The 22,541-nt window shown below is 40.7% G+C and overlaps 1 protein-coding gene across 5 annotated transcripts in view; it reads left to right on the top strand.

Annotated features, from left to right (window-relative positions):
* The window catches only part of TENM2 (teneurin transmembrane protein 2), a 1,072,759-nt gene that overhangs the window by 528,387 nt on the left and 521,831 nt on the right, over positions 1 to 22,541 (top strand). The window contains exon 1 of one of the 5 annotated variants that reach the window (XM_023726519.1): positions 1,608 to 1,746. The exons of the other annotated variants lie outside the window; for them this stretch is intronic. Coding sequence (XP_023582287.1) covers positions 1,608 to 1,746 — 139 coding nt within the window. Of the gene's footprint in view, positions 1 to 1,607; positions 1,747 to 22,541 lie in introns of those variants that run through there. 5 annotated transcript variants of the gene reach the window in all.

Here is a 22,541-nt window from a genome sequence, read left to right as displayed (position 1 = left end):
GAAAGCATTTGACAAAGATCACACAATTAGTAGGTGACAAAGCTGGGATTTGAATCCATTCAATTTCATCTTTGAGTCCAAAGTCTTAACGGTGCTGCTATATTGCCTCTAGGTGCTCATTAGTTGGAGTCCTTGGGTAGTACCAACAGTTAATGCACTGGGCTGCTAACAGAAAAGCTGGAGGTTTGAGTCCACCCAGAGGTGCCTTAGAAGAAAGGTCTGGCAATCTACTTATGAAAAATCAGTCACTGAAAACTATCTGGAGCACAGTTCTGCTCTAACACCCATAGGGGTCACTATGAGTCGGAGTCAACTCCATGGCAACTGGCTTCGGTGTTTTGGTCACCAGTTAGAGATGTTGTGGATGGTATTTCTGCCCTGAGTTTCTTGGGGGCCTTTGAAGGATCCACCAGTGCTCTGATTCAGTGGTAGTACGTAACATATGCAGAGGTGCCTCCCTGCCTGTGCATTTTGAGTCACTGGTGTTGAGCGTCTCTACCTAGTCAGGCTTCCTTCTGAAATGATGCACAGTCATCAGTTACCTTCCCCAAGTCACTGGGCATTAGAGTTTATTGTTTCGTGATAGAATTTTCTTTGTCTGCCATGTTGTTGTCATTCACTTCAGCAGCCACACCATGGCATTCATTAAAAAAAAAAAAAAAATCACAATATCCAAAAACACTGTAGAAGAAAAAAAAGGCCCACTTTCTGGGTATATGGACTTATGACTAGACCTTCATTCCGGACAAGATGGACAGGTGTTTATCCTCTTCTCCATCAGAGTCTGCAGCTTTTGTGAATGTTTGAGTGAGACCTTGGCTTAATCAGCCCTCTGCACTTTGGGAAACACAACGAGAAATGGAACGCTTTCCAGCACAAGAAGGGAGAGAGAATCCCTTTCATACTTGATAGGATCCATCTAAAGGTAACTGACCAGGAAGGAGAACTGCCATTCCTTATACAGGTGCTTTAAAATAATTTGACAACAGGTAGTTAAAAGGTAACTATGCCACGCTGTCAATCACAGTTCATCCTTCTGGATTTTAACCCTTGTTTTACTTGAGGGAAGATGATATTTGAACATTTTATGGCATCCATCAACAGGGATGTGCACATGGTTTCAAATAAGGGTTTTCAGCCTTCTGAAACCAATTACTTCTGCGTAAGTGGAAAGGATGTGTCAGCAACTAAGAGAATAATTTTTCTTTAAAAAAAAAATTAAAAACACACCATGAGGCCATAAAACAACAGAAAGCACACACAAGCACACAAAACCTTTTTAAGAGATATTCCAGAAAATCTGTGTCAAACAATGTTAACCTAGAGAGATGCAGAAATGTCAGACACATTACATGGGCAGCGTGTGCAGCTGGCATTTGGCTGCCAGCGGGGGAGTCGTCCTCCCGCAACTAATTCCTCAGGAACCTCATGCTGAGTCTGTCTACAGGGAAGGGAGAAAAAAGGGAGGAGGGGGGAGAGCAGATATTGCCTATTATGTTTTTCCTTCCCAGCTGGAGAAGGCCGCAGCTGTGTCAGACAGGGAGTGCTGGTGATTGTTTGTAGTTGGAGGGGAACACAAGAAGACCATCCCATTCCAGCTTATGCCCATGGTGAGCTGGCCCCTTCTGACCATCAGCATTGCTGGCACAACTGAAGGCAAACCAGGCTGTCTCTTACGGAGACTCGTCTTTGCTCCGTCTCAGTCCATGTGTTTTCTCCATGGGAAGGTTGTGATGGAGTCTCTGGGTAAGCAGGGTGGGTGTGCATGCAGACAGAGCTCTTCAACGACCTTTTCTAACTGATAAGTAGTCGGAGGATTTCCTTTAACCCTTCAGTGGGTATTTAGAGAAAGATGGGGGACTTGACAGTGAAATGTCTGATTTTGCACTGCAGCTCTCTTACGGTAGTCGGGAATTCTTTTCACTGAGTGTAACTCTAATTCCTACCAGGCTGTCGATCTGACTTTTTTCTCCTACCTCCATGATGGCTGCCAGGTATGTCACCAGGAAAATATTCTGTGAAAAGAGATTTAAAGTGGGATTTATTAACTGTAAACATCTGTTAAGTCAAGCATCCTGTGTCCGTTGCCGAAATACTGTTTCCAGTTAGTCTCCCTACATCTGTCACATTTTTTCACCCTCCAGAGACCTTCTCGTGGCAGTGCTCTGTGTACTAATGAAAGTGTGTGATTGGCTTTACCCTTTATTGGTGCTCTGTGTTAAAACGTTTTAAAAATAGGCAAAAAGGAAGAGAGGGGAGATGATTCATTCTGTTAACCAAATTGCTTCAAAATGTGGATTATTCTTGCTACTTGCATCTGATGTGTAGCATGCTGAACAGATTTTTAAGAAACTCCTGGTGTCTTCTGCTGCAGGTGGCTGGCTTTGTTGACAAATAATCAGGTGTACCATTTGTAATGGTGTGCTGCTGTCACATCAATTTAAATGGAGTCATAATAATCCCTTGCATTTTAGAGCCACTTAAGGTTTACAAAGTAGTTGTACTTACATTATCTAATTGATCTTATTTTCTCCTTACAACAACCCTGTGTGGTAGGTATTAACACTGTTATGAGCTCTGTTTTTTTAATGAGGAAACTAAGGGCAAAGGACTTGTCCAACTAGTAAGTGGATACGTTGGTGTTTTATCTCACTCCTCGTCTCAAGTTTTGATTTCTTACCCATCTGAATTGTAGGTAGTACAGACACAGCCACATAAATCTAGGTTCCTAATTCCATGTTGTCTATTTTTTAAAAATTACTTTTGCCCTTTTCCTTCCGTTTTGCCCAATTCCATTTTGCTTTTCAGGCCATAGTAGGCACAGTTGTGAAGCAGATCAAGTTCAACTTAAGCATGTTCACTTGTTCCCCACCCTTCCCCACTCCACCAACACTGACTGTTTCCTAGGTTTAGGAGTCCTAAGACCTGACTGGTTCCCCACTTCCTCTCATTTCAGAAGAAAACCATCAAGGAATCTGATGAAGAGTTCATATTACTTCTCATGAGTCTAGAGAATACAAAGGAATGATTCTGTAATGGTCAATTTTATTTACACTTATTTGAGTAGAAGGGATATGGGGCGCCAAGGAGTAGCTCCCAACACTCTTCAAAACAGCATACGTAAGTTACCCCAGTCTTCGGTAACAAGCAAATGTCCCTGAAGCTAGGGAGGACAGATGCCCTCATCGAGAGCTTATGTCTACTGTCTATTCAGACAAGTTCAATGTTCTCTCAAGAATCTACAGCCAGAAACCTTGAGAACTAGAAACAGCTCATCAAGTACCTAGGAACACATTGTAAAGGCTCCGTAGGCATGCCCCCATACAATTTAGGGGGATGCAGTCACCTTCTCCCACTTCCAGCCATCCAAGGCCATCCTCCCACTTCCAGCCATTCATTCAGCCCATCCAAGGCCATACCTCCAAACATGCTGCATTCAGTGACAACAGCATGGTGGCCGCAGGTTCTATGTGAGAACACAGGGATGGACTTGAAGTGTTCATGACATAGACCCTCATGAAGGGTGAAAGGCATCTTCCATCGGCTTTACCAAATGTACTTGGCAGCACTTTCTCATGCGCTTTTCCTTCTGCTTTAGAAAGACAGCAAGTGATTTTCGTTCATATATTTCCTTTGTCAGGACAATTTTCAAACCCTCAGTCATTATTCTTAAACTGTTTAGCAATGTCCTGATGGCTTTCCTGGATGAGCAAATGCCCTCCCACCCCAGGCACAGTCTGCCTTCGTGCTTTCATCAACACGCAAGTGACAAGTCACGCGTAATGTCACTATGGTTTGCATTGTATGGACATAGATTTTTTTTTTTTTTGAAGTTATTATGAAAATCTTTTGGCAGATAGGTGGAGAGTGCCTAGGGTGGATTTGTAAAACCTTAAAATATCAGAGCTGGGAGGCAGTGTAAGTTGTGTTTGGTCCAATTGCCTCATTATAATAATGTGGAAATTGAGTCTCAGGGGCTTGAGACTTTTCCCAGGTTACTTTGCTGGTGACTGTGCTGTGTATTTTCTGTCTGCCCTTCACATTCCTCTTGACCCTTTGAAACCTTGCCCCCTGCCTTGAATGCTGACCATAACAGCTGCATCCGTGGGCTCTCTTGTCTTCTCGTTGCCAACTGGGTCTCATCAATGGGAGGAGATCAGAGGGTAGAAGAGAGAGAGGCAGAGGTGCTCATTATCCATCTTCCTCCCTGTCGTGGTACCATGGCTGGCTGTTTCCACGTACCTGAGCTACAACCACTGTCAGGTAGCCCTCTCCATACAGTTTTCTTTCTCTGGGTTCATCTAATTGCTCCCTCCCCTTGCCCTTGAGGGCTAGCAATGGTAACAGCTTCCCTCTTTTGCTAGCCCTGGAACACTGCTCCATCCTCTCGGGTTTCTCTAAACCCTCCCCACAACTTTTTAAACAGTCCCCTTATTAAAGTCTCACCAAAGTATTCAGTTTTTGTGCCACCTACTTTCATGCTGGGACCTTTGCTGATATATAACTAACCAAAACCAGTTGCCACGGAGTTGATTCCGACTCACGGTGGCCCATGTGTGTCAGAGTAGAACTGTATTCCATAGTGTTTTCAATGGCTGATTTTTCAGTAGTATATAACCAGGCCTTTCTTTTAAGGTACGTCTGGGTGGACTCAAACTTCCAGTCTTTTAGTTAGCAGCCTAGTGTGTTAACCATTTGCACCACCCAGGACCTCCATAGCCTAGCTAGTTCTCCATTTTCTGACCCCTACTCTATTATTCTTTCCGCCATTCTACCTTTACTATGGATAGCTTAATACTTGTTTTTTTTTTTTAAATACATCCTACTTTTATAAATGTATAATACTTTTCCAAGTGAATGGCAGTAACATGCAGTGATTCAAAGCATAGGTTCAAAGTCTTGAGTTCTAATCCCCGTTCTGCCACTTATTGGCTGTTATTTAACTATCAAGTTGTTTAATGTTTCTGTGTCTCAGTATCCTCTTTTGTAACCATAAGGCTGTTGTAAACATTAAATGATGTCAGTTCATTCAAAGAACTTAGCACAAATAAGTCTTAAATATTAAATGTTCATAAGTGCCCAGCACATGATAAGTACTCTATAAATGTTAACTTTTATTAGTGTTTACTGTTTGTTGGGACTCACATCGTGTACATGGTAACATTTATTAGGTTCTGTAAGTGGAAAATTTTGCAGATTTCCCCAAGCCTTGTACTCTGTCATAAAATTTCACGAGGATACAGTCATCAGTTTCCGAGAATGTCGAAGAGTGATGGGGTGGGGTAGGGGAAGGTGTGGGCGAGTGGAGGTGTGAATCACAGGGATGCGAGGACAGATGGGACAGGAATGCAGACGGCACCCTGGTGGACAAGCCTGGATGTGCTGGGGAGCTGCAATTCTCCTTAGAGGGATGTGAATCAGCTTCCTTCCAGTAAGGTGGGTGTCCAGTCCCTGACTGGCTGACCTGGCAGAAGGCCATGGAATCTCTCGCCCCACGAATCTATCATTAAGAGATTCATTAAGAGGTAGCAGCTTTCACCAAAAATATCCCCTGAGGTCTTCTTAAAACCAAACAATAGTTTAGTTTAACCAGTAAAGAGTGCCTGCCTTGAGTACTGTGCTCTTTTAAGAACTATCTATATGGGATCAAATTGACAACAGCAACTTTAAAGATTAGATAGGAAACTTAGGGGCAGTGAGTTTATGTTAATGGAGGAGGAACAATTTGGAAAAGGAGGTTGAGAATGGTTGCACAGCTTGAAGAATGTAATCAATGTCACTGAATTGTACATGTAGAAATTGTCAAATTGGTGCATGTTCTGCTGTGTATATTCTCAGTAACAACAAGAAAAAAATAAAATAAAAGAGAGAAAGGTATCAGCCATGAGCTTGGAAGTCCTGCAACAATAATGATGCAAGAGAAGGCTTCCAAGCATGCTGATGGGTCTCCACCTGGAGTCAGTATTTCTTTAGTTTCAAAGTGTGAAACAAATCGCTGGGTTTTTATTAAAAAGAAAAGAAAAGAAAAATTAGATTTTGTTTTTCAGAAATTTATTTTTCCTTTTGAGTTTTCAATGAATATTCAGAAATGAAAAATTGGTTAAACTTGAGCATTGTCTCCCTGGAGAATCACCAGTTGCCGTTGAGTAAATGCTGCCTCATGGTAACCCCATGTGTGTCATTGTAGAACTGCACACCATAGGGTTTTCAATGGCTGTGATCTTTTGGACGTAGATGGCCAGGCCTTTCTTCTGAGGCACCTCTGGATGGATTTGAATCACTGATCTTTCGGTTAGTAGTCAAATACATAACTGTTTACACCACACAGGGACCCCCCTGGAGAAGAAAACCAAAAAAACCAAACCCATTGCCACTGAGTTGATTCAGACTCATAGCGACCGCATAGGACAGAGTAAAACTGCCCCATAGGGTTTCCAAGGAGTGGCAGGTGGATTCAAACTGCTGACCTTTTGGTTAGCAGCTAAGCTCTTAACCACTGTGCCACCAGGGCTTTGGGAAGAGGAGCTAGAGCCTCCAAACCCGATGCATTCAGGTAGAATGTGATGCACAGCTTTTCACTGATTAAAACACCATAGGGAACGTTTTATCCTCAGTGGCTTTACTTCTTGTCCCCCTCAAGGGCCTGGTAAATTGTGGCTTCTCTTACCTGTGTCCAGTGGCCTCTGTCCTATCATTAAATAGGAGACTGTGACATGGCTCTGAAAGAAAGAGAAATAAAGTCATCCCATCTTTTGTTGTTTAGGACGGTGACAACTCTGTTATTACTTATGTCAGACAAGGACAGAATTTAATACACTGTTGGAGGGCACGTGAACACAGGAGGAAGCCCACAGTGTGGTAGAGGCACTGTGAGTTAGACTTAGGTCCTAGCAGCCCTGGCTTCTCCCACTTGTTCTCTTTCTCCCTGTTTTCTCTTTTGCCTTTAGTAGAATTTTGATTTCTGGCCAAGAAGATCATTACCCCTCGAGCCTACAGCCAGTCTGAGTATAAATAGCCCTCAATGCCAAGGCTTGTAAATAAATGAGTATTGGTACCTACAGAGCATGGTCCACCCTGCGGGTGGCTTCTCCTTACTCTATCCAGGCTACAACATCCACCCCCTTCCAAAAGTGACCCACTGAATGCCCCTGTGGCACAGATTTCCAGGACTATCGATGAGTAAGATAGCAAGTGACTGCATTCTCCCTTCAAAATCCCCTGCTTTGCTTCTCTTGCTTCTTTATTTAAATGAACTTTCTCAAAAAGGCTACCCTAAGCAGGCTATTTTACATTACAACCCACCTCCTCGTCCCATCCACCCCCCTCTCCCATCTCCCCTTCTACTTTTACTTTTTTGTTCGTATTACTTTAGAGTTTCTAATATGCGATGTAAATTATTTATTGTGTTATTGATTTTTGTCTTCACTCACTTACTCATAAGCTCCCTCGGGACAGAAATCCTTATCTGTTAATATATTCTTTGGACCCAGAGCTGTGCTTGATACATAGTAGACTCTCTGCCGGAATGTTGTAGAATGAGTGAACAAGCGTCCAAAGAGACCACTCCAAAAAAATTCCTTAACTCCAGAAAAAAGCCCAATGCCGTATGTCTCCGCCACCAGGAATATGAACTTCTATTAAGACAAGTCATTCTAAAATGATCTTCTATGAAAATATCGGTGTCAAGTTATCCCTGCAAAAGAAAAGCTTTTCTTTATAATTGGAAATGTTTTAGATTGGGATTATTAACAGGTCAAAAACACAAAATTAAAATCACCAAGTAGCATTTATACAGCCCCACAAATGCTCCTGGCAGACCGCCAATTGAGGACCGTTGGCTTAATGTAATGAATCAGAACCCATGCCAGAGCCCTCTAAGGAGGCCGGAGATTCCCACTTAGCTCTTCGAGCTTCCAAACAGCTGTTCAGAGCTCTTGGCCTTGCCATTTCCCCTCCCACCATAGATGCATCCAGCAATTATCATATGTCTGCTGGGCCAGAGCTAGAAACACAGAACGAATGCCAGAAGGGCCACATCCAGCAACATCACAGATTGGAAAAGTTTCATCAACTTTGAATCACTCGTATGCTTCCGCCAATGAGCTGTGAGTGCTGCAGGAACCAGCTTCTCGGCTGGAAAGAATTAAGCAGATGCAGAAGCTCTGCCTGACTTGGGGCTAGCCTGAGGAACGTGGTGTTCTTGATTCTCAGATGGCTTTTTGGAAGGGAATCAAAGTGACTAATTCTTAGTCTCTCTTGCCCTCTCTCATCACACACACACAGGCCTGCATGCACACGTACGCGTGCGCGTGCGCACATGCATGCGTGCATGCATGTACAGCTCTTTGGTATTCTATAAATAAGCAAAGAATTTGCCTGACTCTTTAGGAGGGAAAAAAAATGCCTTCCTGCCACATCCCCAAGCCTCTTTAATTTGTTCTTTGGTGTGGGAGAACTTAACTATGCCTAATCATCTGTTTTTCATCTGCACACAGTAATAGAGCTTCTTTAGCCGGTAGACGAAATTACGTTAAAGATCAAAAAGAATACGTAACGTTTGTGATGGCTGATCACTTTCCCAGCGAGTTGCGTGCCCCCCTTCCTCTCATCTTCATCCACTTATTTTGCCAAATGTAAGAGCCTGTGTGATTTAAGTGGCTGCCCCGATATGCAGAGTTCTGGTAGTCAACGGGCAACTGTGAGGTTAGCGATGAAAAGCCAATTTTAGATATTCTCCTGCTATCGATCTCTGTTTATCAGAAAGGCTTTTGCTGTGCTAGTTCACTCTGTGCTTAGGCAATGGCTTTTACAGATTTACTGCCACAACTTCTTCAATCTATTATAAAGTAGCATCAGCATTCAGGGTGTTTTTTTCCCCTTTCTTTGACCCAGTTTTAAAAACATCCAACTAAAGATGCTTCATTAAGTTTACATAGAGGTTGCAAGGCAATCAGAATTCCTGCTACAGTTGTTACCAGAAGATTAACTATAAGGCCTCTACATCTTACCCTCCGAAAGCTGCTGTCTTTTGGTCTAAAGAACAGTTGCCATGCAGGAAATAACTTTACCAAAATCCAATTGAACTCTCAGAGGCTTTATTTTTCCTCCCCTTCTTCCTTTACCATTATCCCTGATTATCTGGCTTATAAATTCCACGTTCACACTCTCTCTTTGGCCCGTTCCCCGCCTGCGGAGCTATCCCAGAAACCAGGACAAACGGGAGCCCTAATGCACACACTATTAAATATGGGCTCCCAAAATCACAAAAGAGCGTGCCCCAGCACTCTCACTGAAGGCAGCTGATGTGAGGCTGGCCGCTTAGAGAAAAATATGGTCAAAGCAAGTGAATGCTTAACAAGCCATTTTTAAAAAGTACTTCTTGGGGTGGATTGGTTTGTGGTCCATCCTGTCTGCTGTAGTCTTTCTTTTTCTTTTTTCTTACCTACACAGAAAGTACAGCTTTTCCCAACCAGCTTGTTCCAGCTCTCAAATCTAAGTCTGTTCACATTAGGTTCTTTGTGCCGAGAGTTTGAAATTGCAGCCCTGAGCTACTAAGTGATCAACAAATGTCAAATATCCCCAGGCATAGCAACCAGCTGAGATGCTGAGGAGCTGCATGCTAGATTGTGTTCTTCTTATTATCATGTTTCTGGTGGGGTGGGCCATAGAAAAGGAAAAAAAAAAAAAGATGCCTTGTACAGACATGCCCACGCTGTAACCAAAGTCACGCTAACACCAAAATTGAGGAGGATTTGCTAATTTCATTACCACCCATGCCTTGAATAAGTGATAAATGGCAGTGGATACTTCTAGCTTTTCATGAATTTGTTTTAATACCTAGAATTTTTCTCCTGTGTAGGCTGAACTTCCCCTCACGTTAAATTGTCTGTTTACTTTAATTAAGCCTTCCCCTGGCTCTCTAACTTGTTGAGCTTGACAGGCGTTAATTTACAGACAGCAATTTTTTTCTTTTCCTTTTTTTTTTCCTACTTTAGCCCTCTCATCCTTGCTTGGCAAAGACACCAGTGAGTAACCGAAAAGCAATATATTGCTAATCCCGGCTTTCTTCGTGGAAAGGTGTCTCAATCAATGAAAGTCAGAATTTCCAAGCTGCTTCAACTGATGGTCTATATTGCATCTCTTTATTTTGGCTTCTTAGGATAGGCATTGTTATATAGGGTCTGGCAGACAGAGAAATTTTGGGTAATTCCCAACTTACTTCCGGCTGTGGCAGAGAAAATATGTATGTATATATATGTGTGTGTGTGTATGTAAATATATATATGTATATATGTGTCCATATATACATATAAATATAAATGTATATATATGTAAATATATATGCATGTGGTAAATTTGGGAGACTGCCGAGTCTTCTATCCACTGCTTAGACTCTGATCTTGAATTACAAGCTGCTATCTGTCCTTTAAGACTCTATCAAATTTTACTTCTTTGGGAAAGTTTTCAGTGACCCCCCCTCCCCTCCCCATGCCACCCACTGTTAAGTAAGTTCCTCTCCCCTGCTCTCATAGTACCATCTGTTTTTTCCATCGTAGTGCTTCTTATATTCTATTTGAATTAACTTAGCAATTTGATTTAAATTGACTAGATTGTCAGCTCTCCAAGGAGAGAGACTGTGTCTTGTTCCTTGTCATGTCCCACCTGGCAAATAGTAGCTTCTCAAGATATAGACCTCTACTGAATGTGATTTGTAAGCTTTGTGATCTGGAAGCTAGAGAGAGCTCTTATCCTTGCCTTTGTGTTTCAGATAGTCCATTGAGTCACACATGGCAAATGTGCCTGCCTCTTTAGATCTAAATAGAGAGTTCTTAGATGGAACAGAGGCACTCGGGGACTGTGGGCCTATGCGGCTTGACTCTGCCGTCTCCAGTCTCTCACCCTCACGCAGAGAAGATCAGGGCCAAGATGCATATTTACAATCTCACAATGGATGTTCCTTCTCCACCTGCCCACAGGGAGCTCTCCAAAGTCTCCCCTCTGCCAGCCACACTCCTCTGCTGTAATGTATGGAGCTGACTGGGCAAATTGCTATGCTGATGAACCGCTCAGCTACCTGAGCAAATGTTCCAGAGAGCTCTCCAGGGATAAGCCACATTTTAGAGAAGGATTCAGACAGAGCCTGGGGTGAACCTTTCAGCCCTTAGAGTATGGTGGGGTAAGGAAGATGAAAGGACTACAACACTCGCATTCACTTTTCAGCAACCCAGTGCCTGCTCTTGGGTTGGTGAGAAGCCTTATTGCCTTCTTCACTCCTCCCAGAAAGTTATTCAAATTGAGACCTAGAGGTCTGGGTGTCACTGTGCTCACTGAAAGAAGGCAACCAAGAAGCTGAACTGAAAGCATTTAAAGGGAGGATGCATTACCTTAAAATATGCAGATGGAAAACTGACATTATTGTCAATGTCAGAAGTCACCTTTCTCAGTAAACATTCACCTTTGGGCAAACGCAGAGATGTGTTCCTTTCTGTTTACAAATGACTGAGTATGCAAATGCAGGGGGTTAGCTTTGTGCCCCCGAATGCGGAGTTGTCTTCTTTCATCTATCCATAATGAGGAACATGCAGGAATCTGTCAAAAAAGGTATCCTGGGCTTGATCCGTGCCTTCTGAAGGGGATTTCAGTGTTAAATCTGCCAGCTGGTTTTGTGCCTAAGTATTACATCAGCCTCTTGTATGATCTTGCATCCTGTGTAAAATGCAATATTTTGGCCTAATGGGCAGGATTAGCAAAAGCTAGGCAGCCATAAATGAAAGTTTCTTGTTTCTAGAGAGCAAGTTAGAGCTTTTATATTATCTGCCACGGAGCTCGGTGAATTTAAATGTATCTCTTGGGCTTTAGTAATATTCGTGTTAATGTCAAAATTGATCCCATTGTTATTGAGATGTGTGGTTTTTTTCAAGCCCAAGATGCACAGTGCCTGCTGCCAGGGCTGATGAATATCTGCTTGGGACATGTTATATCCAACCTTTTCCCAGAACTCTGTGAGGTTATATAGCATGCCTGCTACCATGCTCTATTCATAGTCGGCCTTTTACCTGTAATTCATTCATTAAGTTAACTCATACTTATTAACTACCTTCTGTGTGCCAAGCACTTTTCTTGGCCCTGGAGATGTAGCAGTGAACAAAAAGATCTGGGTTTTTCTCCTATAGGATTCCCACCTAGATGAGGAGAAACCAAAACCAAGCCCGTTGCCATCAAGTCGATTCCAACTCATAGTGACCCTATGGGACAGAGTAGACCTGCCCCATAGGGTTTCCAAGGCGCGGCTGGTGGATTCCAACTGCTCACCTTTTGGTCAGCAGCCCAGCTCTTAACCAGTACACCACCAGGGCTCCAGATGAGGACAGGGACAATAAAATAAACAAACAAGCAACAAAATTATAATTGCAGATTTATATTAGTGGCTAATTGGAAAAAGAGCAGAAAGGGATGAGAGGGGATTATGAGAAGAGGAACCACTAGACTAGTAGTTGATGAGATGCTATTTAATCTGAGCCAGAAAGAATGAGATGAGACCCACCTTGAAAACAGAGGGAGACAGAGCTTTCATGGCAAAGGGATTAGCGTGTTCAAGGTCCTAAGCTGGGGAAGACGTTGGCATGTTTGAAGAATTAAACTAGTTGTCATGGAGTGGTATCCAACTCATGATGACCCCATGTATGTCAGAGTTGAACTGTGCTTCCAAGGGTTTTCAATGGCTCATTTTTTGGAAGTAGATCACCCGGCCTTTTCTTCCGAGGTGCCTCTGGGTATACTTGAAACTCCAACCTTTTGGTTAACAGCTGAGCATGTGAACCATTTGCAAAACCCAAGGAATTCTGAAGGTGATCATAGCTAGTGCAAAACAAGGGAATATAGTAGAATAGATAGAATTAAAGAGGCTTCAGCAGGGAACTGATCATGCAGAACATTGTAGTCGTGGCAAGGAGCATTGTATTTTACTCTAAGTGTACTTAGAAGCCATGGGTGTTCTGTTTAGATCTCTACTAGACTATATTTATGCTAGCTAGAAAGGAGGCAAGAGAAGAAATGGGAAGACAAATAGGAGGATATTGGTCTAGTCCAGTATTAAGATGATGGTAGGTTGGGTGCAATAGAAATGCAGAGAATTTGTGGATCTGGGACATATTTTAGAGGAGGAATCTACAGGACTTATTGATGGATAACATCACAGTTCCTTGTAGTTTGAACTCTGATGCACTTGAAGCCTCTAGAACACACTTGTGTGGCAGGGTCGGGGGGAGGGTAACAACTGGCAAATCCCTTAGACTGGCAGATGTGTTTAAGCTTGACATCTTGGTGCATGACAAGGAGAGCTTTATTTTTAAACTCTTCAGTAGTCTTGGATGGAGTATGGGAGCTATTGCTGTTGACATGTGAATATTTTCCTGCACTGTCATATAGCAGTCATATGCTCAGTGTGAACATGGCTTGCCTCGTGATTTGCAGTGATAACAAGCATGTGGCTGGAGTTGTTCCTTCTCTTCCTCATTAGTAATGCATGTCTTCTATTAGCATATGCAACTAACTACTCCCTTTCCCCTGTGCAGTGTTGACATTCATTGTAATGATTTATTATCCAAGCTAAATAACCCTCAACATGAAACAACAAACATGCCTGTGTTTGTATTTTCCATTTGTTTTATTTTTTCTTCCTTGCTTCCGTGTAAGTAGATAGTTCTTTATGTGATAATTGCATGGTACAGAAACGGGCGATGGGAAAGCCCATTAGAAAGATTAAGAATATTGGTAAGGTTTACTTTTTTTAAATTGAAAATCCACCAAATTTTGGTAGCATCTCACATTAATACCTTGGGATTTAAAAAATAATATAGATTATTAAGAAAATGTTTGTTATGCGCAAGCACTCCGTGTAAGATTTAATGATCTATGAAAGGGCCATATTTGGGCATTGCGTGGAGGTCTGCAAAACCTCAGGAGTCTTGTTTTATTTGTTTGGGATGTTTCCAGAATGGTGTGAACCATCAGGAGCACTTAACGGTCAATGAGGTGGTAGAGAATAGTGGCGGGGCTCAGGAGCTCTAAAGTTAGATTGTCTGAGTTTGTATCCCGGCTATGCCACTGGACTGGCTGTGTGACCTTGGGTGATTTACTTAAGCTCTCTGAGCCTCAGCGTTCTCTTCTATAAAATGGGGACAATTATGCCTATATCATAAAGTTCTTTTGAAAATTAAGTAAAATAATAAACGTAAAGCTCTTGGAACAATGCCTGTCTTAGAGTAAGTGCTTAATACATGTTAGCTATTATTGTCATCAGTAGGCTGCCAATAAAATTCCCATAAGACAGGAATTATATATGAAAATAAATATATATAAAGATATTATATAAAAATAGAAAGAAAGAAATATGCACGTGGAGATCATTATTTGTGCGAACATGTATCTACGACAGTGAAAACGTGAAAGGTGCTTTACAGTTTATGGAGTGTTTCAAATGCATGATAAAGATTTGGCAATATTTTATCCTATACAACAGACATTAAAAATCCTGGTCCATAAATAGTTTTTGTTTTTTTAATTGTAGAAAAATACATATAAGAAAACATTTGCCATTTTTCACATTTACAATTCAGTGTCATTAATTACATTCATCTGGTTGTACAACCATCACCACTATCCATTTCCAAAATTTTCCATCATCCTTAACAGAAACTCAGTGCCCCCAAAGCAATGACTCCTCCTCTCCCAATCCCTCCCTCTGCTGGCAACCAGTAATGAACTTCGGTCTCTCTATATTTTCCTACTCTAGATATTTCATATAAATGGGAACATACAATATTTGTCCTTTTGTGACTGACTTGTTTGACTTAGCATAATGTTTTCAAGGTTCGTTCATACTGTAGCATGTATCAGGACTTCATTCTCTTTATGGCTGAGAAAGATTCCACTGAATTCCACATTTTGTTTATCTGTTCATCTGTTGATGGACATTTAGGTTGTTTCCACCTTTCGCTGTAGTGAATAGTGCTGTAATGAACCATGTTATTTAAAAGGCACATCCTAACCCAATCAGGTCATTTTATTTCTTACTGAATTTATCTTGCATGTTTTAATTACTATGACCCCTTTTAACATCATTTTGGACATTGAGCCTTGTCATTGGTCAGTGATAATTTCCATCTTAAGATCATAGAAAACTAATTGCATTATATTTCATCCAGTTAAAGTTACCTTGCCTAGTTTGTTATTGCAGTTTTGTTTTCTAAAGAATAAGAAACACTAATTTTTCATCAAGTTGTAGCTTAAAAACCTAAAAACGTTATTCTTGTCACAGGCTTTTCCCCAACAGAAAATTGTTATTGATAATTGTAAGTATCATATTTCATTCAAAGGTAAAAGGCCACTTCCCCTTGCCATTTTCCTAGTGATTTTTTTTTTCTACACTGTGTCTGCAAGTCAACACTCCTGGGCTCAATTAAAATATGTATTTAGCCACTGGATTTGCAGAGAGATGATCAAACTTGAATACTAATACCTGGTCTATTGCCTATGAATAAGAAGATGGTACACACTGAGGGATGGCTTTACAGGCAATGGCCAGTGAACCCAGGATGCCTGGGGGATGATTACCACTTGGTACAGGACTACAGCTGGATTTTTCTGGTTTTTTTCAGAAAGTACAGAGTATTGCTCATTAAAATCACATTTGATAGCAACTATGTCTACATGGGGAATCCAAAGCCACCCAAACTTTCCAGTTTCTAGCAATCCCACCGGACAGAAGTTAGTTTTTCCTGACCTCTGCTCTACAGACCTACCACACAATATCATGATAACAATTAACATGTTTGGAGTTCTTACTATGCGTCAAGCCCTATCTTCCTGCTGGGGATGGAATGGTGTACAACGGCAGGCACAGACCCTGCCCTCATGAAGCATCCATTCTAGATACTGGGGGATGGGTAGCATGAAATATAAAGAAATCAAATAATCACACAAATAAGTGTAAAACAGAAATTTGGCAAATGCCGTGAAAAAGAGGCCCTCTTAGTTCTGAGAGCCTGTGGGAGAGAGATTTGACACAGTTATGGAAGTCCTAGAATGTATCCTTGAGGAGGTAACAACTGGGCAGAACAATGGAAGCTTAGTAACTAGGAATAACTGTTTCAGTCGAGGGAAGCAATGAATGCATGGCCCTGTGGCAAGTAGGAGCATGGTCAGGGGAGAAACTGAGAGAAGTTCTGGGTGGCTGGAGCCAGGAAAAGCAAGTTTCAAAATAAGGCTACAGAAGCAATAAGGACCAGTATTCCTAGGCCATGTTAGGAGTTCTATTTTGACTTCTTATACCAACCTTACTACAATAACCAAAAAAACCAAAAACCAAACCCATTATCATCGATTCTAACTCATAGCAACCCTATAGGACAGAGTAGAACTGCCCCATAGGGTTTCCAAGGAGTGGCTGGTGGATTCAAACTGCTCACCTTCTGCTTAGCAGCTGAGATCTTAACCACTGTGCCACCAGGGATCCTACTACAGTAACAGCTGCTACTAATATTACCTTATCAATGTTATCGGCAAATTTAAGCTTAAAACAGTGAATTAACCTCATTCCTCAGCTAGAAAGTGGCAGATACAGGATTTGAACCATTGTATTGCATTGCCTCTATAAGGTGTCTCCCTAATATTTTCTTGGGGTTTTGGCTCACAGAGTCATCATCCAGTGTCAATGTGGTCTTTGTATAGAGTTTGTTACATAAATTGGCCATTGGCTGGGTTTGCATCAAAAAGAAACCAAGCTAAGTGCTAGCAGACTGAAGAGAGTACACAGATGAACCTTTACAGAGCCTTTATTATATTTACACCAAATCCCAGATCTCTAAGCCTCAGAGGGAGGCTTACAAATTAGGGTTTGAATGCCATTGGTCCCACTGAGCAGAAAGGACTGCACAGTTTACTTAACTCCTACCAAGTTGTGAAGTCCAAAAGTGTGGTTGACTGAGAGTAGAAATGGTTTCAATGTACTCGAGGGTTGAAAATAATCCTCTGAGGTTCAACCAAAAGAAAAGAGAAGGAAGGGAAGGGAAGAAACATTGCTACATTATAAGCCCACTTCAGTCATTTTCTCTCTCTTTTTTTCAAACTTTTCCTTTGAAGCTAAACACTTGATAGATTAGCCCAGCACTAAAGGAGATGCCTTCTTTTATGTGCGAAAGCTTGGTAATTGCTGCAGAAAGATACTTAGAGGCTCATAATATTCACATAATCAGATTAGTTTTGAATCCTACCTCAGCAAAGGGTGTTGGAGTAATCCAGTCCAAGCCTGTTTACCTTGTCTATGTGTGCACTTCTTTTCCCCAATCATTTTATTCTTTCTGTGGATCTCAGTGAGTGCTATCAACAAAGCTACCCCGGCATCTTAGAGAACAATTGAGTACCAGATCAAAAAGAAAAAGAAAAAAAAAAAGGAGTAAATTTAAATGTTTGAAGAGAAGTAGATTTTGTTTGGTTTTGCTGGTTTGTTTGCTTTCTTGGTAACAGTTGAAACAAACCTGTGGCTCTCAACGTATGCTACTAAAATTTTGTTGGGCAGTTAACATCTCAATTCATAGACAACTGTCTCATGACCAATCCGCTCTGAGCTTTGAACATATGGCTGTGTCTGATGGCTTCGTTGATTTCACCAGGGAAGGTTTTGTAAGATCTCTATTTGAGGGGGCAGCCACTACACAGCTGAGTGATACACTCCTGGAATAAATTATTGCTTTGCCAAGTTTGAAAATTGATTCATTCTAAACCCAGAGCCAAAAACTCATCTAAAGCTGAAATGTTTTTGATTAGCTGAGTCCCAGCTCTCCTTCAAGACCCTCTAACCTAGTGCCATTTGCATTTTGTTATTAATAGTGGACTCTATTTGAACTTCTCAGTTTGAAATTAACTTTCTAATCATAAATATACAAATATGGCAGGGGCCACACATTCCTTGGGACTGATAATTAAGAATGATCTTACCTTGGAACTCCAGGCATCGCTTCCTCTTTTCTGTGAAGGCTTCCTTTCTTCCTGAAACGAAAATGGCATTTCAGCTATCTGGAGTAGGCTGCTGTCAATAAAGGAATCCAGTCCCATTTTACACGTATTCTTCTGCAGGAATAATGTGGTTAGTCTTTATAAAAAGTGCTCTCTAGAATATAGGAGTGGGCTCCAGTATCTCTGATCTTTTCTAAGATTAATAACCATTTGGACAAATAACATATCAAAAACTATCCTAGTCATTGCTGGAATCCAGTGGGAAAACGTGGCAGAGATTACAGATGATAGCTGCCTGTCAGTCTTGCAAATCTACCTAAAGGCATGTCAGTTGTGTGTAGGTTTTTTCCTGACCAAGGTCTCACTGTAAGGGCATCTCACTTATGGCTTGATTAACTTTTCTTGAGACAGCATGGCTCTCTACTCATTTTGGAAGCGTATCCCAGCGGGCACCCTCCTAGGTTTCCCTGGGGAAAGGGTATAGGCAACTTCTCTCATTTTGTATTAGGATTTTGAAGTCCGACGTTTTCAATTACCTACCTGGCTTGGCATTGTCTTTGAATAAAACAGTTACCCAGAATCAGACCCACTATCTGTTCCTGATACATAAAAATGCCCTATTAATAATTTGCTTCATACAGGTTGTCACCATGCCAAGTCTAAGTGCCTACAATAGCCAGGCTTGCATGTTAAATAGAATCAGTATTCTATTAACCAGAAGGAAGAATGGAAAACTATTCTCCGTTTTCTATATGTTTTACCTCTTTGAAACTACTGACAGGTCTTTTATTTTGGAAGTATATTCTACAGGGAAGAAGTCTTTCTAAATATGATTTAATTCTTTTCTTCCCTCCAGAGAAATAGGATTTAAAACTCTGTGCTTGTACCCTCCAGAAATGGCTCAACCAAACAGAGTCAAAATATCACAGCAGTGAAAAAAAAAGATGCTGTATTGTTTCAGAGTCAAGATCTGTCCCTTGTGATAAAGAGATTTAAATCCTCGCTATTCACCAAGTGAGAGCCAGTCTGAGCCATGGAATATACTGAAATCATAGAATGCTTTCAAGTTTAGCATTTTTTTGTGTGTGCTCCATGGTTGAAAATTCTGTTGGAGAAATATGGTTAGACTATTTTGACAATTCTTAACCTACTTAAATTGGATTTTTTAAAGTGCACAAAATTGATGTTCTGCCTACTTGGAGAATGTTTTAAAGATACCGAGACTTCAAAGAAAAACAGTGAGAGTAAATCAGATGCAAACATCCCTATATCTATCCTAGCAAAATTAGTTTAGAATTTAAAAATCCTAGGGCAATGCTAAATTAGAGTGATGATCGGGTGGTAGGGCAAGTACCGCTAGTAATCATCTTTTTTGTTATGGGGAGGTGGCTAAGAAAAAGAAAAATATTTTCACATCTTGTGGGAATCACTAAATGACATCAACTTCATAGATATTTTCCAAAGATGCAATTGAGAATTCTTAGTGTTCCTGCTACTGTCAAGAAGAATTGTGTCAGCTTCTGGCCCAGCGGAATTTGGGGTGTCTGGTGCCCTTCCTTACCCTTGCTATTCATCCTTGCCTTCTGATTTGGTCATAAGACATCTTTCTGTTTCTTACTGCAGGGTAAATTAGGTCTCGAAAACAGCAACATGTATTAGACACGATATCAGCTCCAGAAGCTGAAAGCATTTTTTTTAATGAAGCCAGAGAGATGGAGTGATCTGCTTGATAATAAAGCTTAGCTTTAATGCCAGCTCCATGCTGTTACAGCATATTACTAAACAGCAAGAAATGTGGCACAGATGTTGTGGCGGCCATATTTTACACCATCCAAAAGGTCATGTCGCTTGTTATTACATTCAGAATCAATATTAAGTGAGCGTTCCAAATTTCAGCTGTCAGTTGAATTTATTGCCGCAAACCAAAGCTGAAGGGTTCTCGACTGTGATTCAAGCAAGCTAACAAATTAACTAATATAAGGGCATGCCTAGAAGAAGCAGGTGACCCACATGCCAACAGCAAAAGCTAGGTTCTTACGTAGCTGCGAGAAGGGGCTGCCCCAACTGATAATCAGGAACAATTGCAATCTCAATATTAAAAAAATAAAAATTCTCATGTGGATGAGATAGTCTGAGGGAAGTTTCTTTAACTAAAGTGTGATATACACATCCATTTTTGACAATGCTCAGAGTCATGCTTAGCACACCTTGGAGATAACTTCATTTACATTACCAAAATTTTCCTGAGCTCTGGTTGTCTAACCTTCATCCACATTCTTCAATTCATTAGGGTACTGAGGCCTATCTTTAGACCTAGACAAAGATACACTGAACCAGTTGCTAATTGGGCTATATTCATTTCTCCATTTATCATCTCAACAGCTACGTCAGGGTAAGTCCTTCTTAGCTGTAGTCAGTTCCTGGAAAGATAAAAAATATATTTAATAGATGGACACCCAAGTAATTACTACATGGACACCCCTCCTCCATGGCCTAATGTGATTTAATAAGGGGGATTTGGGTATGTCCAAGTTAATGAGAACAGATTTCAGGTAATATCCAATCGTCAGGTCAAGAGGGGCATACAAAGTCTCAGAAATGTCATACCAATGTCTTCTACACAGAAAGGTTGGTTAAAAATAATGTAGAGAACTGTTGGCAGCAAATAGTCAGCAAGGCTGTGTCCATATACCCATGATTTTCTCTGGAATTATGTTTAAAACCTATCCTTAAAACTGTCTATGTTCATGATAGATTCTCCCCAGTGCAGCTGTGTAGACTGGATGCTGACCAATTAGCAAGTGGTCCAGACGATGTGCTGGGGCTCTTGTGGGCATGAACTCTTACAAGCCCACCTCACAGGGAAGAGACAGCAGGAGGAAAATCAGGTTATGTGTTCCGTTGGCAGACGGAATTTCCCTCCCGAGAATTCCTAACTGCAGTTGGAAAGTCTTCTGAGATTTTGGACAGATTAGTACATCTCCAACCTGTTAAGAACTCAGAACCAGTTTTGACTGAGGACCTTAGATGTTTCTTTGGCAAAGCGGTACTCACTTTTGGATGTTTTCTGTCATCCTGCCTTCTGTTACAAGTGCAAGTTATGATTTTTAACTGACTTTACTAGGAGTGTTTAGGAAAAAAAAAAGTCTGTAATTCTAGTAAATAAGTACTTCAGTCAAGGACTATTCATTATTCAAGATTCGATAAACATTTTTTGAGTGCCTACTCTGGGCACATTCTATGCTCAGTGCTCTGTGATAAAAAGATAAGCAAGTCCTGGTCTCTATTCCCGGGGACTGGGAAAGAAACGGTGTGTCTAAGTTAAGTATAATGCGTTGTAGCAGTCTGTAGTTTAAAATCTCATTTCATTTTGATCCAGCAGTTTTGTCTCTAGGAATTTATCCAAAGAAACAGTGAGTGATATACGCAAAGTTATGTTTAGCTGGATATTAATTGCATCATGGTGATTGGCAGCTAAGTAGATGGTTAATGACTATTTGTTGAATAGATAAATATTATTATGCATTATTTATAAGAGCAGAAATGGGAAATTTCTAAATGTGTAACAGAGAATTGGTTAAATATATCATGCGATCTACAAATTAAGACATTTTGGAGGAATTTAAAATTATGTGAAGAATATTTAATGGCATAGAAAACAGTTTCTAAATATATTCTTAAGTGAAAGCAGCTTATATTGTTAAGTGAAAGTAGTATACTGATATGATTTTGATTTTGTGGAAAAAAAAAACTGCACATACCCAGAAAAGAAGCATTCTTATCCTACATGAACAAACCTAGCAATCAATGGCCTACTAAAAATGAAAAGCAAGGAATTATAAAAATCAATCTGTCCATGTCCAAATATTTTGTCTCACCTTAAAACATAGAAAACTATATTTTTCCACTAATCTTTAAATGCACGTTTCTTAAGGGCAAAGCCAAGCTTTTCCTTTGAGTTTGAAATTGTTTTCTTCTTACATATAACCACTTGCATTTTACATCATCTACAATTTCCTCTATCAGGTCTTTATATTAGAGCACAAACTTAAAATCCTTGCAAAGAATTTTGAGTCCTGAATCCTTCCAGATGTTTACATTGTTCCCTATCAATTTTTCCAGTTGTATCCATACCTAATTTGAAAGCATGGCTGTTAGCAATTTTCATGCAGTTTTTTTCCCAAAGCACTGAAGTTAACGCTTGTTTTTACACAACTGTATTTGTTCATGTTATATTTAATTGAATTGTGAAATTAGATTAAAATACAACTGCCATAAATAGGTTTGAGTATTAACCCAATTTGCAGGAGCAGAAAGGGAGGGTTACTAGAGAGCAGCCTACAAGCTGTATGCTACGGATATGTTTGCATGTTTTTCGGAGGTGACAGTGTACTAGCTAATCTAACAAGTCAGTCAAGTGAAAGTCGATTTAGAGAGCTTCTGGTGTGTACATTAGCAGGGAAGAGGAGAGTCACTGAAAGAATGGATATCATCATGTTAATAGAGCTTATCTCTGGAAAGGGAAA

Source organism: Trichechus manatus, unplaced genomic scaffold, assembly GCF_000243295.1.
Source record: "Trichechus manatus latirostris isolate Lorelei unplaced genomic scaffold, TriManLat1.0 scaffold00011, whole genome shotgun sequence".
In the NCBI taxonomy this organism is placed as follows: domain Eukaryota; kingdom Metazoa; phylum Chordata; class Mammalia; order Sirenia; family Trichechidae; genus Trichechus; species Trichechus manatus.
The sequence above is the reverse complement of the archived record's forward strand: the minus strand, read 5'-3'. Positions and strand labels throughout refer to the sequence as shown.